A 20344-nucleotide genomic window follows, 5' to 3' on the forward strand; every position below is an offset into this window, starting at 1 on the left:
CCCCAATACCTTCAGCCACAGGCGGAAACCAAAGGCCAAATCCTGTGGCCCCGCTCAGCTGGGGCCCCCTTTTAGCCACAGAGGGTAGGGTCAGAGTTGCTGACCTTTGGGGACACCCAACTGAGGCCCCTTATTAGGCTCTCTGAAGCAGGACCAAAGGAGCTAGAACCCTCTTCCTCCACTAAGGCAAGAAATACACGGCTGAACAGAGGGTTAAATCCTTATTTCCCTCTCAAATGATGAACCAGTTGTTTCAGCACCATTTTTACAGGATGACTTTAGCAGTGATGCCTTTTCCAATAAGACCTTATTGTCTACAACAAAACCACAGAGCTGCCCAGGTGGAAGCAGTCTCCACCCTGGGTTCGCTCAGCTGCTTCCGACATTGCCAGGAACCCTGTGGCTCCCAGTATCAACGTGAAGACACTCCGATTTGCAAGGCCACAATTATAGTTTCCAAAGTCTGATATTTTCCTGAACATTCAGTTCTCCTCTGTCCAGAATACCACCCACTGTAGTTTTATAAAATACTTTTAACATCTGATAGGGCCACATCTCCAGGCACAGTTATCAAAGAGGACGACCTCCTGCCACGGGCCCTAGCTCCCCAGAGGACCTGCCCAGGAGGCCAACCAGGCGCATAGCAGGCAGCGTCCTCCTTGGGCCTGGGTGGACCCAGCCCCCTCCCTGGGACCGCATGCCCTTCGCCTGAGCACAGCTCCTGGTGCATCAGTGCTGGACGTGCTCATAGCTGCTGACCTGCACCCACAACCTGTCCTACGAATAAACAAACAGTTGGAAAACAGTCCCTCTTCAGTGCACTGAGTGAGGGTCGGGAATGAGGAGTGTGGAGAGAGGAAGAATGGCAGTCTTTCTCCTTTTAACATCTGTAGACCTGGAGGTACTGCTGGGGCACAGAGGGACGAGGGGCGGGTCTGGCCCCGACACTGGTTACCAAATAGCCTCAAGGAAAGGTCGAGGTCTCAACACTGGCAGCAGAAAATGTGAAAGGAGAAAGCATGGAAAACAAACCGGTCTCCTTTGACTGCAGTGGATACTTGGGTTTTTCTCTCCCTACGTGAGTCGTTCCGGCATCATGACCACATGGTGTCTGGGCGCCACAGCATCACAAGGAAACACTCTGTGGCTTCTTTCAGAGTATTCCCAGTAAGCCGTGGAAGTAAGGTTGAATGAATGTCTTCCTCTTCCCAGAGCGGCCTGCAGAAGCCCTGCCCACTGTCTCCTAGCCTCGCCTTTGGCCCCTGCAGGCCATCGGTGCTGTTAAAGTTCCTGTTCACCTGACACAAGGTGGAATTGTCTGGAAAACCATTTCTGATGGGACGCTCAAGTGCCAGGCCCAGGAAACAAATAGCTGTCAGTGAATGAGTAAACGAGGCTCATTTTTAGTTCTGTAATGACACCCCAAGGCCAGGCCAGCATTCAGACTGTTATCACTGCTGGTGCCTGGCCTCACGGGCCAGGGAAAGGCACCAGCGGCTCAGGGGCCAGTCCCAGTGGGAGCGCTCATCCTTCCTTCCCCGGCGTCAATCCTCAGGGCTTGGCGGCCAACCTGGATTCCATAGGGCCAGAGTGTTGGTCCCTCCTTTATACCCCGCAGGGAAGTCTGTCCAGTGAGGAGTCACAGCAACTTCTATCTTCCTGGCTGTGCCCTGACACCATGCCAAGCCGCAGCCAGTGCCTGAAGTCCTGGAATTTCAGCTGCTGGACTAGTGTCGCTCTGGTCTGTGGCACTGCCTACAGCTCCCCCATCTCACTTGAGACACAAGGCAGACGTGAATTCAAGGCTGGCAGAAGCTCTCCAGATCTCCGAGGAACCACCTGGAAGCACTAGCAGCCGTAGAAGCTGTGTCGGGAGCCCCTGCCCTGGGCAGACTCCCCGACAGCACAGTGGCAGAGCCCCGCAGAGGTTTCACGTGCACATCCCGAGCGCAGGCTCCTCTGGATCTGCAGTCAGAAGGCGAACCAGGCTCCACCCCACACACCCAACAGGTGCACCCCTCACGGGAGACCAGCCAGGCTTTTGCCTTTTCAAGTTTTTATTTTTATACATTTTTTTGTATTAAAAAGAAAAGCATAATTACCACAAATTACAAACGACTAAAGCAGGACTAGAATAATGAATGAATCACTTCAGCCTGGAAAGCAGATACTCTCAATAATATTAATGTTATAATACAAGCTCATTCAAGTATTTTACATTTTTTTGTCCTTGTGTGATATCCTAGCACATGGTAAAGATAACGTACTATGAGCATAAGGTGGAACCTTCTCCGCAAAGCCGGTGACAAGTTTTCCTCTCCAGTCAGAAATGGGCTGTATGCTCTGATCTTCTCTGCCTCTGCTATCAACACGGCTGAAGGAGAGGGTGGGGCTGGGGCACATCCCGGGCCCCGCGCACACAGGAGACCTGGGGCCCCACTCAGGAGGCACCAGGCGATCCAGACCGCTCTACCCAGGCTTCTGGCAAAAAACCACCACCCTCCCTAGCTAGTCGTCCTTCTTGCTCCTCCTCCCCACTGCCAGGGCTTTCTGAGCAACTTTCTTTTAAAAAACCAATCATCAGGAAAAGGAAAAAAAGAGCTACAATAGAACAAAACAAAAACATAACAACTTTGACACGGGGGCTCTGCACCTGGATCTGAGCCCAAGGGGTCCAGGCTGGGGCAGGGTCGGGCAGCCCCTCTCTACTGGTAGTGCCTTTACTCCCAGATTCAGGAGAGCACAAGAGAAACCTGCCCCTTAGCAGGGCCGAGGTACACAAACCCTCTGATGTTTGAGGCCCAAAGGTTGTGTTGGCATGGACAAATCCTGGAAGGGTACAGGACGAACAGAAGGATTGGGGCAGGCTGTTGCTTTGTGTCTCTCATCTTGGATCCCCATGGAGGATGGCGCTTGTCACAGATACATCGGTCCTAAATTCAAGTGTCTTCAGAAAGTGAAGATGTAAACTACTCTTTGCAACATTAACTCCGAACATGTTACAAAAAAAAATAAAAATAAAAAAAATAAAAGAAAGAAAGAAAAAAAGGAAGAAAAAAGCCCCCCCAACCCCAGCCTGTGTTGAGATGATGTCCTCACCTCCCCACCAAAAGGGGCTTCCTCTTTGTGGGGTGTCTGTGCGGAGGATCAGGGAGAAGATGGCAGCCCCCTGGCCTGGGAGTAAACTCTAGATAAGAACAGCCTTTCCCCACACTCCCAAGGCTTCCTTGTGCCCCCAAACCCAGCAGAGGACAAACACTGAGGTTTCTGTGGTGCTGGATACAGTACAGGGCCGAGCAACCCAAAGGAAAGAAAGAGGCAATGAAGGGAAGGAAGAGGGCGTCCAGTGTCTGGCACACTGTGGGGCAGGCACCGGATTGGGCAGGGAGAGGCCTCAAACCCCACTGTCAGAGCAGAGACCAGACACTCATCCTTGGCTTTCGAGACAACCGGCTCACAGGAACTAAGATGGGCTTCCCCATACTGACTGCTGAGAGGGCAGAGATGGGGGAGGGCACAGGCCAAAGCAATGAGGTGCCCAAGACAGAGGGCAAGCCCTAGCCAGCCTGAGATACTGTCTCCGACTCCCAACTTTAGGGCCCGACAGAGGAAGCAGTTGAAAAGGGCCAAGAGGCGTGAGCACATGACCACCACCACCCTGTGGTGAGCGTGCTGGCACACCGCACCCAGCCCCGTTTGTGAGGGTCAGTTCTGGGTCACCCTCCCTAGCTTTGGATGCCAGGAGACTCCAGCCATTCCACTGTCATTCACAGCCCAAGTCAAGCAGTCAGTGGCTGGAGAAGTCAGGTATACTCTATGTCCACATATACCTTCCTGCCACAGGGCTTCTCCAACTGGCAGGACCCCCCCACCCTCAAAGCCTCCTCAATCTCTCGTTCCCAGGCAGGGTCAACTGGAGGGTGGGCAGAGATGGCTGCAGAGGGGTGACGCAAGATGGGGATACCCACCCGGCGCAAGCGAGGAGAACGGCGTCTCTCTCCACCTTTTAAGAGACAAAGCCTCCTTGAGGTCTCAGATCTATCAAGGGAACGCAAGAAAGGTTTCCAAGCCTCAGCTGCCAAGTGTTCACCTTTCCCCTCTGAGGTGGGGGAGACAGTCAAGCTGAGGACAAGTGTGTCCCAGATCCAGGCCAATGCTGTCCTCCAACAGTCTGAAGCAAACTTGGCCTTGGCGTTCCAAGGGTAGGATGAAGGGTGTCACGGCAGGACGGGCCCTGGCGTGAGGCAACAGCAAGCAGAGCAAGGACACGACAGTGGCAGCAGTGTACAGACACGGGACGTCAGCTTCAAATGATGCAACAGCGGAGATATTTTGGGCACGGCTCCGATCTGAGCCGCCCCCAACTCTCTTGCCTACAGGCAGGAGGCACTGTACATGCAACTCAATCCAGAGACAGATTCTAGTCAATCCAGCCCAGGCACATCCAGAGAAGGTGGGAGCTCTTCGAGTTGACTCCACCGAGGAAAACAGGCATTTGGGTATTTCAGATTCCCACTCCACAATAAGGCAACTTTTAAAAAAATACTATTTCCAAGAACAAAACAAGAAAATTCCAAGGGTAGGGGAAAGACATCACTTTCTGTGGATTAGGTGGGGGTTTTCTGATGGTTTTTTTTGGTCTTTTATGGTCGATTTTGTCTTTTTTTTTTTTTTTTTTTTTTCCTTTTCCATTTTCCCAAGGATGGAAAGGTCAGAGAAAAATAAAATAAATCATCTTTCAATAGTCTCTTCTGGTATGAGCAGCGTCTCTCTGGGCTGGGGAGTAAGGGGCATGGGGGGAGGGGAGTGGAGAGAGACCGAAACCTTCTCCACCCCCACTTCTAGATCCTTTGGTTTCCTTCTCCCGGAAGATGGCAGGAGGGTGTGGTAGGGACAGCAGGGAGAGAACAAGGTGATGGCAAGCCCCAGATGATCAAGGGGCTGGTGCTCGTGGGGCCCAGGGACGCTGCCAGAGCCTTCTGTGAAACAGTGCTGGGCAATGGGGCCCACAGGGCCTTTCTGTGGGCTGCATAGTTGGCTGGAGGGGGAGCAGGAGGCAGCTGTGGATGGGGACCAGGGTTGCGGCCTACCAGCCGCGGGCAGGGCTGCAGAGTGATTCTGGTAATCCAGACGAACTATCAATAATTTAAAACTTGAGATATATATATATATACATATATATATATATATATGTGTATATATATATATATATATATATATATATACATAAAATTTCCCCCCTTACCCTCCCCCCGCCAGAAGAAGCTAGGATGTGAAGAAGAGCCATGGGGAGAGAAGAGGGAAGGGGTGTGTGGAGGCTCCTGCCCAGGGGCGCCTCTGATAGCCCAAATGGTGTACACACTGCTACTCAGCATGAAGGCCCATCCTAACGACTACAGGCCTGTCCCTTCTCTGTCCCCTCTCCTGGGACTGGGCACCCCCACAGACTCTCACCTACCCCCTCCATCCCTTCTCCCCACAAACCCCAGGGCTAAAGGGTTTTTCACTTTCCCAAAGTCTGTGTGTCCGAGTGCTGGCTTGTCCATTTAGCGTCTTCTCGGATGGGCTGGCCGGGAGCTGGTGTGGGGGGTTGGCTGACCACGGCGGAGGGCCTGCAGGAAGACTGGGAGGGGCACCGCCTCCTGCCCTCGCCACTGCCACCTCCTGCTGCCACTGGGTGTCGCTTGTGGTTGCCTTCCTCACCCATGGGGGGCTGCAACAGAGGAGGGAGTCAGAGGTGATGAGGGAGCACTACTGCCCACACCCGCTTCCTTGCCAGAGCTGTCTAGAGACCCCCTAACTTCCTACCTCCCAGTGTAGATGATGAATAGGTTTATAACCCTAAAAACTAGTCACCCGTTTTATTAAGCACATCTCCATGCCAAGAGGACAAGCCTTGTGCTGGTTTATGCACATTCACTCCTGTGGTCTACACCACCCTTTGATGTAGACATGACCATCTGATTTCACAGATGAGGACACCGAAGCATAGAAAAATAATTTGCCAAGGGTCCCAGAGCTTTTAACCTGTAAAGACGAAATCTGGACCAGGCCCATCTACCTCTGAAGCCCAGGTCTTTATCCATACAAGTTTCTGCTCCCCTTCTGAGAAGAGGTCACTGCTCAGGAGATGGTACATGGAACGTGGCATGCAATATGCTGCAATGCCTCCGCTCAGAAGGCCCAGATGCTCCTGGTGACTGCCTCACGCCCCTCAAGGGCCTAAAAAGGACACTGATCTTAAGAGTCAGACCGGGATCCAGTCTAGCCTCACCACTGCCAAAGGTCCTGTAACCCCGAGGACACTTCCTTCCCTTTCTGGGCACCAAGGGTGGAGCCCTTCTTGCTCTACTCCCAACAGGTCTCCCTATTCTCTGCACATGTACTCCCCGCTCCAGGCCCAGAAAGGAGGAAGACCTTAAGGATGGAAGACAACGGACTCATCTTTTTGTCAGGACACCTGAGCAGCGCTGCCACTATCTCACTGGCTGGCCATGGGCTCCAGTTCATCCACTGCTATAGTGATGAAAACAGTAACCCTTCTTGCTTCATATTATAAAGGTTAAATGAGGTCGGTGTAAGTGCCTAGCACAATCAGTGTCAATTTTTAAATAAATGTGAGGACTACTATTTACTTCTATTTTCCCTTTTGCTAAAAGGGTTCAAGGGAATAAGATGACTGACATATCCCTACTACATTATAAACTCTCTGAAGGAAAAAGAGTTTTACTTATCTCCGGAGCCCCTGAAGCACCTAGCACAGAAGAGAAACCAGCGGTAATAACTTTGACCCACCACTGGATGTCACTGTTGAGTCACTGCTCCAAGAAGATGAAGTGGATGGAGCAGGGAAGAATCGGACATATTTTATAAACTTCTGGGGTTAGAACTGACCTCTCCCAGAAAGACATTGACCTTGGGTACTCATCCTGATCACCTCTAACTAGGGCACAGCAGCAAGGAGGGTTAGAGATAATAGGGAAAGAGCATTATGATGGTTTAGCCACATCCACCATGGGAAAGGGAGGAAGGAGCAACCATACACCCTCCAATTAGCCTTCACTGCCCAACTTCTCACACCCTCTATTTAACAAAGAAACTAAGGCCCAAATGGGGGCAGGAAGGGTCCCTGAGCTAGTGGCACAGCTGGGATTAAAATCCAGGTATCCTGATGTCTGGTCCAGTCTTCTTTCTAGGACAATCAGGGTGGAAAAGACGAGAGACATCCACTCACATCCACTCGGAAGTCTTCAAGACGTCGGAATTTGCCGAGGTATTCTTGAAGTTTGGGTTCAATGTCCAAATTTTTGGCTTTGGAATATTTCAAGAAGGCCCAGAACTTCTCCAGCCCATACAGCTGACCTGCAGGGAAAGAGGAGAAAGAGGTAGAGAGACTTGGCTGCTGAGAAGTTGAGAATAGAGAGGCTCAGGAGAGGGAGGTATGACATGATACAGACAAGCCCAGGCAGAGCTAGGGGCCGAGAAGAGAAGACTGAGATGACCAGGGCTCACAGAGCCCCAACTCTTGACTCTTACCAGCTTCATAGTCCTTCACGGTTTCCTCCTGAAAGTCCTTAAATATGTCCAGCCGGAACTTCTTTTCCAGGCCATAACTGTAGTATCGAAAAAGGCACTCCAAACCATATCTGTAGAAGAACACAAGCCAGTGAAATTGGGACAGTTTCTTTATCTGTAAAACAGGAAATGCACCTGGATGATAGATGAACTATGAAACAGTTTAAACACATGGATTATTGAGAAAATGGTAAGCGTACTTTGAGAAGGCTAACATTTAATGCTAGTCTAAATGAGTCCAGCATTAAATGTTTGCCAAGGGTCAGCAAACTGAGGCCGAATGAACGACAGCATCCTGCCCACACCCATTTGCCTATGAAACATCACTGGTTGCTTTCTGCTACAAGAGCAGAGTAGTTGAAACAGAGACTTTATGTCCCACAAAGCCCAAGATATTTGTTCTGTCCCTTATGCAAAGTTTGTCAATCACTGGCATGAACTCTCTGCAAAGCCATGTGACCATGCCAATTAGTAGGTTTCTTCATTTACCTCAGAAATTTCAATTCTAGGAACATATACCAGGGAAATGACCAAAACTGTAGACTTAGATTGTATAGATGTACAAAATTGTTCATAGCAGCATTATTTTGAAAAATTTAAATGTCTTAGAGAAGCGATTAAGAAAAATCATGGTAACTTAGTACAACAGAATAATATAATCTATTAAAAATTATAATGTAAATATACACTCATGGATACTGAGAGATGTTTACAATATATTATTAAAGTAGAAAAAACACGTTTCAAACTGTTATATGTAGAATGAACCCACTGTTGTAAATAAATATGTAAAATTTATATCTACACATGCACACAAAGTCTGGAAGGGCACAGACTACATATATTAACTATATTGACACTGGTTATATCTTTGGGAATTGGGATTTTCAAATGATCTTGTCTCATGTAACAACTTCTGTAAGATGGCAAAAAGGTTAAGTATTTTAACAACATGGAAAAATGCTCATGCTTATAAATGATAAATAAGACATAAAAAGGCATTCCTTGCATGACCTAAATATATATAATATGGCAGAACATTAACACTGGTTGTCTCTGTACTGAAGGACATTTCCCCCAGCTTCTTTAAACATTTCTCTCCTCTTCAAATTGCTTACAGAGAAAACATTTTACCTTGGGAGAAAAAGTGTCCCTTCAAAGTTTTTTGGGTTTTTTTTGAATAGCAAAATGTTGAAAGCAACCGAATTATCTATTAATAGGAGACTAGTTAAATAAATTATGGTACATCTATACAGTGTAAGACCATACAAGCTATAAAAAAAGAACAAGAAAGTCATTTATAAATGGATACAGAATGATCTCTAAAATACCTCCTTAAGTAAAAAAGCGAGGTGCAAAATAATATCTAATAGAGGCCATCTCTTGTGTAAACAAAAGGGGTATGTGGGGAGACTACCTAGGTCTGTTCTTGCTTACATAAGCAAAGTATTTTTGGGAAGGACTCACAAGAGTCTAACAATACCGGCTGCCTGTGGGGAAAGGAACTAGATAGCTGTAAAACTAGGATAAGGAGACTCCTCACTTGCTATATAACCTTCCAACTTCTTTGAATTTTGAATATATTACTCATTCACAGTAATAATTTTTTACAAAGTACATGAAATATATACACAATAGATTTCCAATTACAGTTCTGGAAGTAGACCCAACAGAGGACCCTCACCACGCCCCCAAGCCCCAGCCAGAGCCTTCACCCCAATCCCACTCACCTGTAGCCTTCTTTGGCATCCTCCAGAGCCAGCTGCTTGAACTCCTCATACATCTTTTTGTTGAAGTGATCTCGGAGGAAGAAGGACCAGAAGCGGAAGAGAGTGTTCATCTCCTGAGACTGGCCAATGCCCAAGCGTTTCCGCTCTGATTGGAGAGGAAGGAGGAAAGATGTGTTTTAGAGCCAGGCTGCCTGTGCTTCAGGGGACAAACGATCCTGGGGCTCAAAGACATCGGTCTTTTCTCCTCCCAATTCCCTTCCTCATCACCTGCCCCCTTAAGCCTTTGGGGAAGTGTTTATTGAGGACTAACTACGCTGCGTCAGGCTCTGCTGCTGGGCACTGGGCCTAGCACCCCCACAAGTAGGTGGCATCAGCTTCTGAACCAGGTCATCCTGGCCTAGCTCTTCACCTCAAAGGTTACTGTTCTCAGTGTGGTTATATAACAAGGAAAAGCATGAACAAATAAGTTGTGCACTCCAACAAATTATATTCTTCACTATATCATCAGTACCGATTATTTCAGCAGTCTTACAATATTAACGAGTAAAAATGGTACCGTTAAAAAATATAGGTAAAACACCCAAGAACAAGAAACAAAAGAAAAAAATAGAAAAATCTGATACCATTAAAAAATTAAGAATCTTTGTGGGGTTTTTTTTGGTTTTTTTTTGTTTTTTTTTTTGCGGTACGCGGGCCTCTCACTGTTGTGGTCTCTCCCATTGCGGAGCACAGGCTCCAGACCCGCAGGCTCAGCGGCCATGGCTCACGAGCCTAGCTGCTCCGCGGCATGTGGGATCTTCCCGGACCGGGGCACAAACCCATGTCCCCTGCATCGGCAGGCGGACTGTCAATCACTGCGCCACCAGGGAAGCCCAGAACCTTTGTTCTTAAAAGGACATGATCAACAAGGTGAAAAGACAACCCACAGAATGGGAAAAACTATTAGCTAATTATGTTATCTGATAAGGGGCTTGTACTTAGAATATATAAAAAATCATTACAACTTAATAATAAAGACAAACAATCCAGTTAAAAAGTTGACAAAGGATCTGAATAGACATTTCTCCAAAGACACTTCTTACAAATGGCCAATAAGCACATGAAAAAATGCTCAACATTATTAGCTATCAAAACCGTATCAAATCAAATCAAATCAAAACCATAAAAAGATATCACTGCATACTCACTAGGATGGCTATACTCAAAAAGATAGACTATAACAAGTTTTGGGAGGATGTGGAGAAATCAGAACCCTCATACACTGCTGTTAAGAATATAAAATAGTGCTGCCACTTTGGAAATCAGTCTTGCAGTTCCTCAAAAGGTTACGCAGAGTTACACTATGGTATGACCCAGGAATCCCACCTCTTCCACTCAAGATAAATGAAAACCTATGTCCACACAAAAACGTGTACAGGAATGTTCAAAGCAGCATTACTCATGATAGACAAAAAGCAGAAACCCAAAATGTCCACTGATTGATGAATCGATAAACAAAATGTGGTACATCCATAGTGGAATGTTATTTGATAATAAAAAGGAATGAAGTACTGATACGTGGTACAACATATAATGAACCTTGAAATTACTATGCTCAGGGAAAGAAGCCAGTCACAAAGGACTACATATTGTATGATTCCATGTATATGAAAAGTCCAGAACAGGCAAATCCATAAAGACAGAGAGCAGAGTGGTTGTTGCATAGGCCTGGGAGGAGCAGGGGAGGCGGGGGGATGGGGAGTGACTAGTAAGGGGCACAGGGTTTACTTCTAAGGTAATGAAAATGTTCTAAAACGGATTCTAGTGATGGATGCACAACTCCTAAATATACTAAAAGCCACTGACTGCACTGTACACTTTAAATGGATGAACTGTATGGTAATGTAAATTGTATCTCCATAAATTACACACACACACACACACACACACACACACACACACACACGAAGAGGAAGTAAGGTAGATGAACCAAGCATTTAGCAGCCTTATTTTGTTGAATAAAAAGGGGCTGAGTGACTTAATAACTCTAAGTGAGCATTAAGATCAACTCTGAGCATCTTTAGAAACAACCTGACAGAAAGCTACAGTTAAAAGCTATCTCCTCTGTGATAAAAGGTAACATGTGAGAGCATCTAGAGAGGCTCTCTCTTTGCAGTCTCATCTAAAGCAGGGGTCAGCCATCTCTTTTTCTGTGACAGGCTGGAGAGTAAGTATTTTAGGCTTTGCAGATCACATATGGTCTCTGTCATAAATTCTCTCCCTCCCCACCCCACAAGCACTCAAAAATGTAAAAAACTGTTCTCAGCTCCAGGGCCGTACAAAGCTAGGCTGCTGGCTGGAATTGGTCCACAGGCTGTCACTGTTCTAGAGAATATATGCTGTCTCATGCATACCCTTTTGTGACACTGGTGGTCTTGCCAGACACAGGAAAATTCTTGGTATTTTTTATATCAATAGAGAAAGATCAAGGAACAGGAATGTTCTAAGCACCAGACTCTTTTTGTCTCCTGTATTCCAAAACTACCTGGCTATTATGTCATGTCACTTCTTGCTCTGAGGTTAGAGAAAATAGTCACCTGCTCCACCAGCCCTTACAATGGATCTAAGTAGTGGTCCAGGAAGCTCAGCCCTCTCCCTCTGTGCTTCTTACCGTTAAGGCAGCGCCTACGATACTTGTGGTAGACGTGTTGTGTGAAGCCGTTTTCCTTGAGCAGCTCGTGGGAAGGATGCTGGAACTTGGGCAGCGATTGAGGGGTACAGCCATAGCTGCCAACTGCAGGCGTGCCTTCTGAGGGGCTGGAGCTATAGAGACCATGAAACAGATAGTGTCACCTGGTTCCTCAGAGCTGCCAGCCATCAAATAGGAGGGGCCTCTCTGGTCTCTTCCAGCAGCCAAGATCCAGCCTCTCACAGTGCAACAAAGAGGCCCAGGTACTGTGCTAGGCCCATAACTTATATCCATGGGTCTCACTCTTTGTACCAACCTTTGGATGCATTTTTTAACAAAGAGGTCACTGGGGCTCACAGAGACTGGGAGTCTTGCCCTGGGTCACAGAGCTAATATTTAACTTCCCAGATCTGTACAATGCCCAAACCTGAGCTTTTAGCCATTTACTTATCCCGTGTTAACATTTAACTTTCCTTAATGAGCTGTAATGGGTTAACCCAAACATATTTTTCTTAAAACCATGCCTATCTTTGCAGGGAATAGACTGCATAGGTCAGTGGCTCCCGAATCTTGCTTTGGAACTGAGAACACTGGGGTACTTTTTCTGAGAAAAAATAAAAAGGAATCTGGGCCCTACTTCCTGAAGCTCAGTCAGGAGATCTAGGGTGGGGTCCAGGAATCTGTATCTTTATTCAACTCCCTACCTATCTTGAGGGAGGCAGCAGACACCCACTTTTGAAATCAACTGAGCTATCCTCTTGAGAGAATGCCATGTGACCGCCACACTTCAGAAGACAGCCTTCCTCTTCCTGGGATCTGGATTAAGCTCTCTAGACTACTCCTGTTTTTCTGGATTTGGATAAGGGCCCTTTCCTTAAATTTTCTTTAATTTGCAGACCAAAGAGTTTCTCTCTTCTTGGTCCCATCAATGTCATGGCTCTGCTGCCCGCCCTGCAGTCAGCCTGACCTCCCTTCCCCACTGTCCCATACCTGATGGAAGCGGTCCGGGGCCTGTGCTCGCGGGAATCCATCACCCAGCCCACGTGACTCTCCAAGGGTGGGTTCGAGCTGTGTCTGGTCTTCCTTTTCCGAGGCATCTGCAAAGGTCAGTCCGGGACTTGTTACTAATTGTACTCATCCAACACTGAGGAGCATCAAGCATTTGTAGGACTAAGATTCCCTCCTAGGTATGAGTTATCTCACAATTTATAAAGCATTTTCATGTCTATTTTCACACAGTGTCCACAGCTGTAAGCTAGGAGCTGACACACCTACTTCACAGGTGAGGAGATCGAGGTTTGCTGGTGACATGATCTGCTCAAGGACCCACACCTGGTCAGTACTCCTTAGGCCTTACCATGGCTACATGCAGCCACCACGCCCACGCCCAGTCCATCTTGCAAATGTGTCACTCAACCCTGGTGGGCCCACCAGCCTAAGAATACGGAGCAGGTGGGGGACGCGGCACTTTCTTGGCTCAAGGCAAGAGAGAGAAGCAGAGCCCTGGAATGCAATGAAGTGAGCCCAAGACTCTTAGCAGCTCAGCAGGAACGCCTCACCTTAGCATCTAGCGTCCGACCTTCCTTCACCACTGGATAAAACCGTGACGTCTGGCTTGAGTCTTTGAGCTGCGGTGTCCGGGGAGTGCGAGGGGTCCTGGCGTTGCGATAGTTTGGCGACTCTGGGACAGTGGTTGGTAGAGAGCGGGCAATGGTGGAGGGCTCGGGGGCACCAAACAGCTTGTTGGCCAGGGCATCAGTGGGAACTGCAGAGGCAGAGTGGGGACAGTAAGCAGAGGTAGGCCTGTGAATGCCTGTCCCTCTAAGGCCCTGTCGGACGGCTCCAGACCCTCCCACCCAGGCCAGGGTCGCAGGTGTCACCTCTCACCTTGCTGGAAGCGAGGTGGTCCAGGAGGGACCTCTTGGTTGGGATCCACAGGGGGCTCAGGGGTTAGTGTGTCAAACTGCTCCCGACTGATCATGTTGACTTTCTTGAAGTTCTCGACTTCTTGCTGCAGAGGATACGAGATGGGGCAAGATGCTGGTAAGAAGACTGCCCTAGCCTGTTTAGGGATCAAGACATGCAGGAAGCTGAAAAGGGCAGCTCCCACGACCACACACATGGAATTCTGGTCCCCAGGCTCTCAGCTGCCCCATCACTATGCCTCAACCCCAGGTACCCAGGCATGAGTGTGCTAACCCAGAATGGGAGAGTACTTGCCCAGCCCTCTCTGCAGCAGCACTGAGGTCAGGACTCCGGCTCCCCAGGGACGTGCTATAGACTCCCCCACCCCGATTCTCTTCCTGCAATTCTCTCCTCATCTCCACCAAACACACTACTACTCACAACAAAGGCTCACCAAAGGCCAACAGACCACCACAACATACCCACTCTGCAAACACCTAGTACACCAGTTTTGACTGTTTCCAGGTAGCAGTGATTTTTTAAAAGACCTATCTTTCCTCCATATTTCACTCAAAGCAAGTTCCTCAAAAGGCCTTTAAACTTTTATATATGCCTAAATATTGAAGAACAGAAATGACAATCCAATCCCTACTCTATTCCTCACCAAAGTGTCTAGCCAACTTAAGACATTAAACATGGATGCTCAAGAAGCAGAATAACCACCTCTTACACTGACACAGTCTACAGTGTTCAGGTCAAGTATCACCCCCTTTTGTTAGATGAAGATGCTGAGGCTCTGTGCCCAAGGTCACACGGCTTGTCAGCCTTCCTCTTCCACACGTGACAGGCACCCCAGGCCCCACCACCACTGCTATGCCGCCCAAGACTCACCTTGATCTGGGAATACTCGGGTTCAAACTTCTCAGTCCACAGGTCCTGCTCGTAGTAGAAGAGCCCATCGTTAATGACCTTGGCCAGCTCAGCGCTCATCTTGGCACGCGAGGTGTGGTTGCCTGTGCGGTCCCCCCCCGGGTGCCGGCGCATGTAAGGTGGTGTCTGGGTGACAATGAGGATCTTGTTGACATCCCGGTCATCAATCTCATAGTCAGAGTCCTCATCAGACCAGGCGGTAAAGGTGTTCTTCCGCCCATCCATCTGCTCCATTTCCTCGTCAAACAGGAAATCCAGTTCCTCTTGCTCGTCTTGATCCTTGGACATCAGCTGCTGAGAGGGCAGCTGCTGAGGCAGAGTGGTCGGGTGGAGGAACCTGGGCTCCTCTGACTTCTAACATGGGGGCAGACCAAGGAGAAAGGGAATCACCAGGGAATCACCTTATACCAGGCTCTGTCACTGTCCCCTGGGAGAAGCCCTGACCCCTCAACATGGGACTGTTACAACTGCAGCCCTGATAATGCCAGCAAGTCACAGCTGTCAGCCTCAGAGTCAGCCTCATGGAAAAAGGATGTCCCATACGAGTCCAGGTTTCTCCGCTCACAGCTCACATCAGTCATTCATAAACACTGAGATAACAAGTTCCCTGCATGTAGGAACTGCACTCTCATTTACCTAAATATGTATCCTCCACAGCACCTGGCCTGACAGTGGGTACAAGTTCAACAGGCTGATTCATTCATTTGTCCACCCCCAACACCTCCCAATAAACTGGAGCTTCATCAGGCAAGAACCACAGCTGCCTTGCCTTCCATCATATCCAGTACTTGGACTGGGAAATAGCAACAGCACATGTTCAACTACTTGATAAATGGGCAAGTACCCACTGGTACCAAGCCCTGTATGAAGACCCTAAAAGCAGAATAATGAACAAGACCAGGTCCTTGAATCTATGGAGCTCTCAGTTTAGTGGGAGAAAATGTCAACCAACCAACCAACTGCAGTGTGTTATGGTAAGGACTATAAATAGGCCTTGTGGGAGTACATAGGGAGTAGCACTTAACCAATTGGGGGTGGGAGTGGGGACAGTCAGGGAAGGCTTCCCAGAAGAAGTGACTATGAAAGGACGTGCATAAGTAAGCCAGATGAAGGCAGGGACAAGACGGTGAGAGGCAAAAAACAAAACAAACAAAAACACAGCATGTCCCAAAGGCAAGAGAAAACAAGACTGCTTTCACCCAAAACAAAGTATTTCAGAGTGTTGATAGGCTGAATTTTTCTGAAATTTAGGAGGTAAAGCATTTGTCTACCCCATAGTATATATCTAAACGTCAATCCCCTGCTGTGCAAGGCGCTTTCTGTATAAACTCTAACCCTATTCTCTTTTGGAAGGTTCATGATAGGTCAGGTGGGAGTGGGGACTCGAATTCTGGAATGGGCGCTAAGCACGGCTCCACCTTTCCAAAGCCTTTGCAGTCTGCAGCACTGAACTGAACTCTGTCAGGTCCTTGTGCACTTACTACCCTACCCTCCTCTCTCCTCATGACTCCAGCCTAACCTCTGACACTTTCTGGAAGACCGCAGCCAGAACAGACTGGGAAGTCGGGGTATAAACAGGAAGGGAGGACGAAGGAGTTGAGGGGGGTGGTCACAATGGAAAAGGGAGCACAGAATTCCATAAACCCAAAGTCCAAGGTCACCTCTGAGGCCTCCTCACAAGCCCCAGACCAAGAAGGTCTCCAAAGAAGGGATGGCAATGGGCAGGTGAATGGAGGAAAAGTCTGCTCCTGGAAAAGGGGCAGTAATTTTAGTTTGAGATTGAAACACTTCTCTAACAGGGGACTAAATGTGAGCTATTCATATATTGCTTTACTATTTCTAGAGCAGTCTAATCCTTCCTTACTTCCATCTGAAGACGGAGAAAATGAAGCCTTCAGATATTAAAGAAGCTTCCCAAGGTCACCAGCCAGCAATGACAGGAGACTTGTGTTCTAGTCGAGACTCTGTACAGACCGTGTGTCTGCTCCCTCCCTTCCCTCTTCAGAAGGTCTGCGGGGCTTCTATGTGGGACAGTGAGGACAAATTCAGGGGGAAGGCACTAAAAATGCAGCCCCAGTGATTTAGATGGGGTCAAAAGAACAGCCAAGGGACTTCCCTGGCAGCCCAGTGGTTAAGACTCCGCTTTGCCACTGCAGGGAGCATGTGTTCGACCCCTGGTCGGGGAACTAAGATCCCGCATGCCACACGGAGTGGCCAAAAACAAAAAGAACAGGCAAGTATTAAGAAACACTTAATACTTAATGAGACACTGCTGCCAGAGGCTGCATGATCTCCTCCTGTGAAAAATGCCATTCAGGATCTCACGGAGCTAAGGTTGTCCTGAGGGGTGATCCCCACTGGAAATGGAAACAGGCCATATCAGCCTTCCTGCAGTCACTGGTGACCTCCAGCTCGCATTACAACCCCGAGCCACCCAGCTTGCCTGCCAGCCCCTACAAGTCCAGAGCTCTGTGCCTTTGCAACACCCCTCCCCACACTCCAGGCCAGGCCCCTAGAACCTAGTGTGGGTGGCAGGGCTCACCCACCTTGGGTCGTGCTGGGGAGGGCCGAGGTCTTTTCTTCACTTCAATCCAGTTCTCAGAATCCAGGTCAGGGAGGCTGGCAGACAGGCCCTTGGGCAGGGTCTTTAGGTTGCTGACCTCCTCTGTTTTAGTTGGCACTGGGGTGACAGCACGGGGAGAGCCAGGCGCCGACTCTGAAGGGTGGAAAGGGGAGATCCTCATCCCTCCAGCCCTCCTCCTGATGGCCAGAGGACAAGGGCAACAGGGAGGCATCCATATGCCAGCAGGGTACCTACCTGTCTCCTTCTGATAGTGTTGGCGGGGCACAAACTCTGGGCAGTTGAGAAGCTGGGAGAAATCAGTCTGGGAATAATCCACTATTGGGGGACCAGGAAGAGGCCATTTCTCTGGTTCCTCCCTCCGGCGGACTTTTTCATCAACGATCTCCACCACCTTGCTGTCCTTTAGGGCCTGCAGGGGAGAAAGAGGGAGAAGATGCGGAGGAAAGACATGGACAGACTGAGATCTTGGAAGCTGGTGGATGACTGAGCCCCATGAGCTCAGGGATAAGTCCAGTGCTGGCAGGAGTATAAGAAAACTGGTACCATCTTCCACAACCAGTGGACGAGTGAGATGTTCAAACTTGTAGGAGGGTACCAACATGAAAAACACAGCTGCCCTCTGACCCTGCCATTCTACTTCCAGGAATCAGGCCCAGAGAAATACTTGCACAAACAGGTGACAATACATGTAAGGTCTGGATACAAGCACAGCATCATTGTCTGTAAAAGGAAAAAACTGGAAACTACCTACGCTTGCCACCACATAAGCAACTTAAACCAATTATGGCACATCCATTCAATGGAACACCATTCAGGCTTAAAAATCAGCTTCAAATGTGCTGAGGTGGTAAGAGTCACAAAAAAGCAGGTGTAGGTCAGTGAGTTTAAGATCCCATTGGGGGACTTCCCTGACGGTCCAGTGGTTAAGACTTCGCCTTCCAGGGACTTCCCTGGTGGTGCAGTGGGTAAGACTCCACGCTCCCAACGCAGGGGGCCTGGGTTCAATCCCTCATCAGGGAACTAGATCCCACATGCATGTCGCAACTTAAAGAGTTCACATGCCGCAACCAAGGAGCCTGCCTGTCGCAACTAAGACCCGGCGCCACCAAATTAATTAATTAAAACGAAAAAGAGACTTTGCCTTCCAATGCAGGGGGTGAGGGTTCGATCCCTAGTGGGGGAGCTAAGATCCCACATGCCTTGAGGACAAAAAACCAAAACATAAAACAGAAGCAGTATTGTAACAAATTCAATAAAGACTTAAAAAAAAAAAGATCCCATTGGTGTTTGAATTTTTAAGTAAAAACATACAAATGCACACAAATTTTTCTAGGACTCACAGGTAAAGTGCTACAGGTGTTTATCTCTGGGAAAAAGGGTGAAAAATGGAGTGGGGAGAAGAGTTTCCCTTTCAAAATCTTTTAGGGGCTTCCCTGGTGGTGCAGTGGTTAAGAATCCACCTGCCAATGCAGGGAACACGGGTTCGAGCCCTGGTCCGAGAAGATCCCACATACCGCGGAGTAGCTAAGCCCGTGCTCCACAACGACTGAGCCTGCGCTCTAGAGCCCGCGAGCCACTACTGAAGCCTGTGCGCCTAGAGCCTATGCTCCTCAACAAGAGAAGCCACCGCAACAAGAAGCCCGTGCACCGCAACTAAGAGTAGACCTCGCTCACTGCGACTAGAGAAAGCCCACGCGTAGCAACAAAGACCCAATGCAGCCAAAAATAAATAAAATAAAATAAATTTTTTAAAAAATTAAAATTAAAAAAATAAAAAATATAAATATTTTAAATGGAAGAGGAAAACATTTTAACATGTGACAACATACTCTGTTGGTGAGGCTGGGGAAGAGGCACTCTCATATACTGCTGGTGAGAATGCAAAAGGCACACCCACTAGAAAGGGAATCAGGTAACAGCTAGCAAAATTACATATGCATTTGTCTTTCAGTTCAACCATCCCACTTCTAGAAATCTACACCAAAGACACTGGCTAAAACATGAAAAGATTATATAAATATATGCACGTGTAAATAAGAATGAGGACTACCTTTCTTCTACTACTACTACTACTACACGGTCAGGTCCCAGATATAGTAAGTGAAAGCGAAAAAAAACGTGAAGCAATACATGTGCTATATGTTACTGTTCATCTAAGAAAGGGGAAGCATATAATACACACAGAGACATTTACTTAATTTTTTTAAGGGAAAGATTCAAAAAAGGTTGCTTATAGTAGAAGAAAGGGAAAAAGGTGTAAGTAAGAAAATTTTAAGTCGGGCTTCTATGAACATACCATCTGACTTTGGAACCACATAAATGTTTTCTATAAATGTAAAACAAATAAGAAGGGGTAAGAAAGCAATCCCCAAAACGTGAAAGCAAAGCGAAACTAATGAAACTAATATATATTAAGTTAAAGAAACAACCACAAAAAAATTATTTCAAGTTGAAAATAGTCACTGACTGTATAAATAGGAAAAAAAACTTTAGGAGTAGGAGAGGTACTATAAGTATAATGTGTATAAACTGTAGATTAAAACAAATGAATAGTTATGTTGACGTTGTTAGGAATTAGGATTTTGGGCATGGGAGAAAGTAGTTACAAATAAAAGATACTTGGGGTTATGTATAGACCCTATAGAAATTTTAATAGAAAATATCAGTATAATCTCATGATGTATTTTATTAAAACAAACAAAAACCTCTGGAAACAACGACCAATCAAGTAGCAATAAACACCGCTACAATTCAAACTGTGGTATCTAAATACCCAAGATACCACTTCCCCAAAATAGAGGACCTAGAGTTCCTTAAAAAAAACAGCCAGGGCTTCCCTGGTGGCGCAGTGGTAGCGCGTCCGCCTGCCGATGCAGGGGAACCGGGTTCGCGCCCTGGTCTGGGAGGATCCCGCGTGCCGCAGAGCGGCTGGGCCAGTGAGCCATGGCCGCT

General features: G+C 47.8%; 1 protein-coding gene across 6 annotated transcripts in view; it reads right to left on the bottom strand.

Moving 5' to 3' along the window:
- Positions 1–51: 51 nt before the first annotated feature.
- The window catches only part of LARP1 (La ribonucleoprotein 1, translational regulator), a 25896-nt gene continuing 5603 nt past the window's right edge, over positions 52–20344 (bottom strand). For 4 of the 6 annotated variants that reach the window (XM_028493394.2, XM_028493389.2, XM_028493391.2 and 1 more), the window contains exons 8-18: positions 17627–17801; positions 17355–17524; positions 14770–15162; positions 13861–14035; positions 13533–13738; positions 12964–13070; positions 11956–12107; positions 9306–9450; positions 7537–7646; positions 7235–7362; positions 52–5713 (exon numbers count right to left, since the gene is read on the bottom strand). In XM_028493394.2, the coding sequence (XP_028349195.1) occupies positions 5504–5713; positions 7235–7362; positions 7537–7646; positions 9306–9450; positions 11956–12107; positions 12964–13070; positions 13533–13738; positions 13861–14035; positions 14770–15162; positions 17355–17524; positions 17627–17801 (1971 nt within the window). In that variant the 3' untranslated portion in view covers positions 52–5503. The remainder of the gene's footprint in view (positions 5714–7234; positions 7363–7536; positions 7647–9305; positions 9451–11955; positions 12108–12963; positions 13071–13532; positions 13739–13860; positions 14036–14769; positions 15163–17354; positions 17525–17626; positions 17802–20344) is intronic. The other 2 variants (XM_028493396.2, XM_028493395.2) reach the window with 1 other exon arrangement.

This window comes from Physeter macrocephalus, chromosome 8 (genome assembly GCF_002837175.3).
Source record: "Physeter macrocephalus isolate SW-GA chromosome 8, ASM283717v5, whole genome shotgun sequence".
In the NCBI taxonomy this organism is placed as follows: Eukaryota; Metazoa; Chordata; class Mammalia; order Artiodactyla; family Physeteridae; genus Physeter; species Physeter macrocephalus.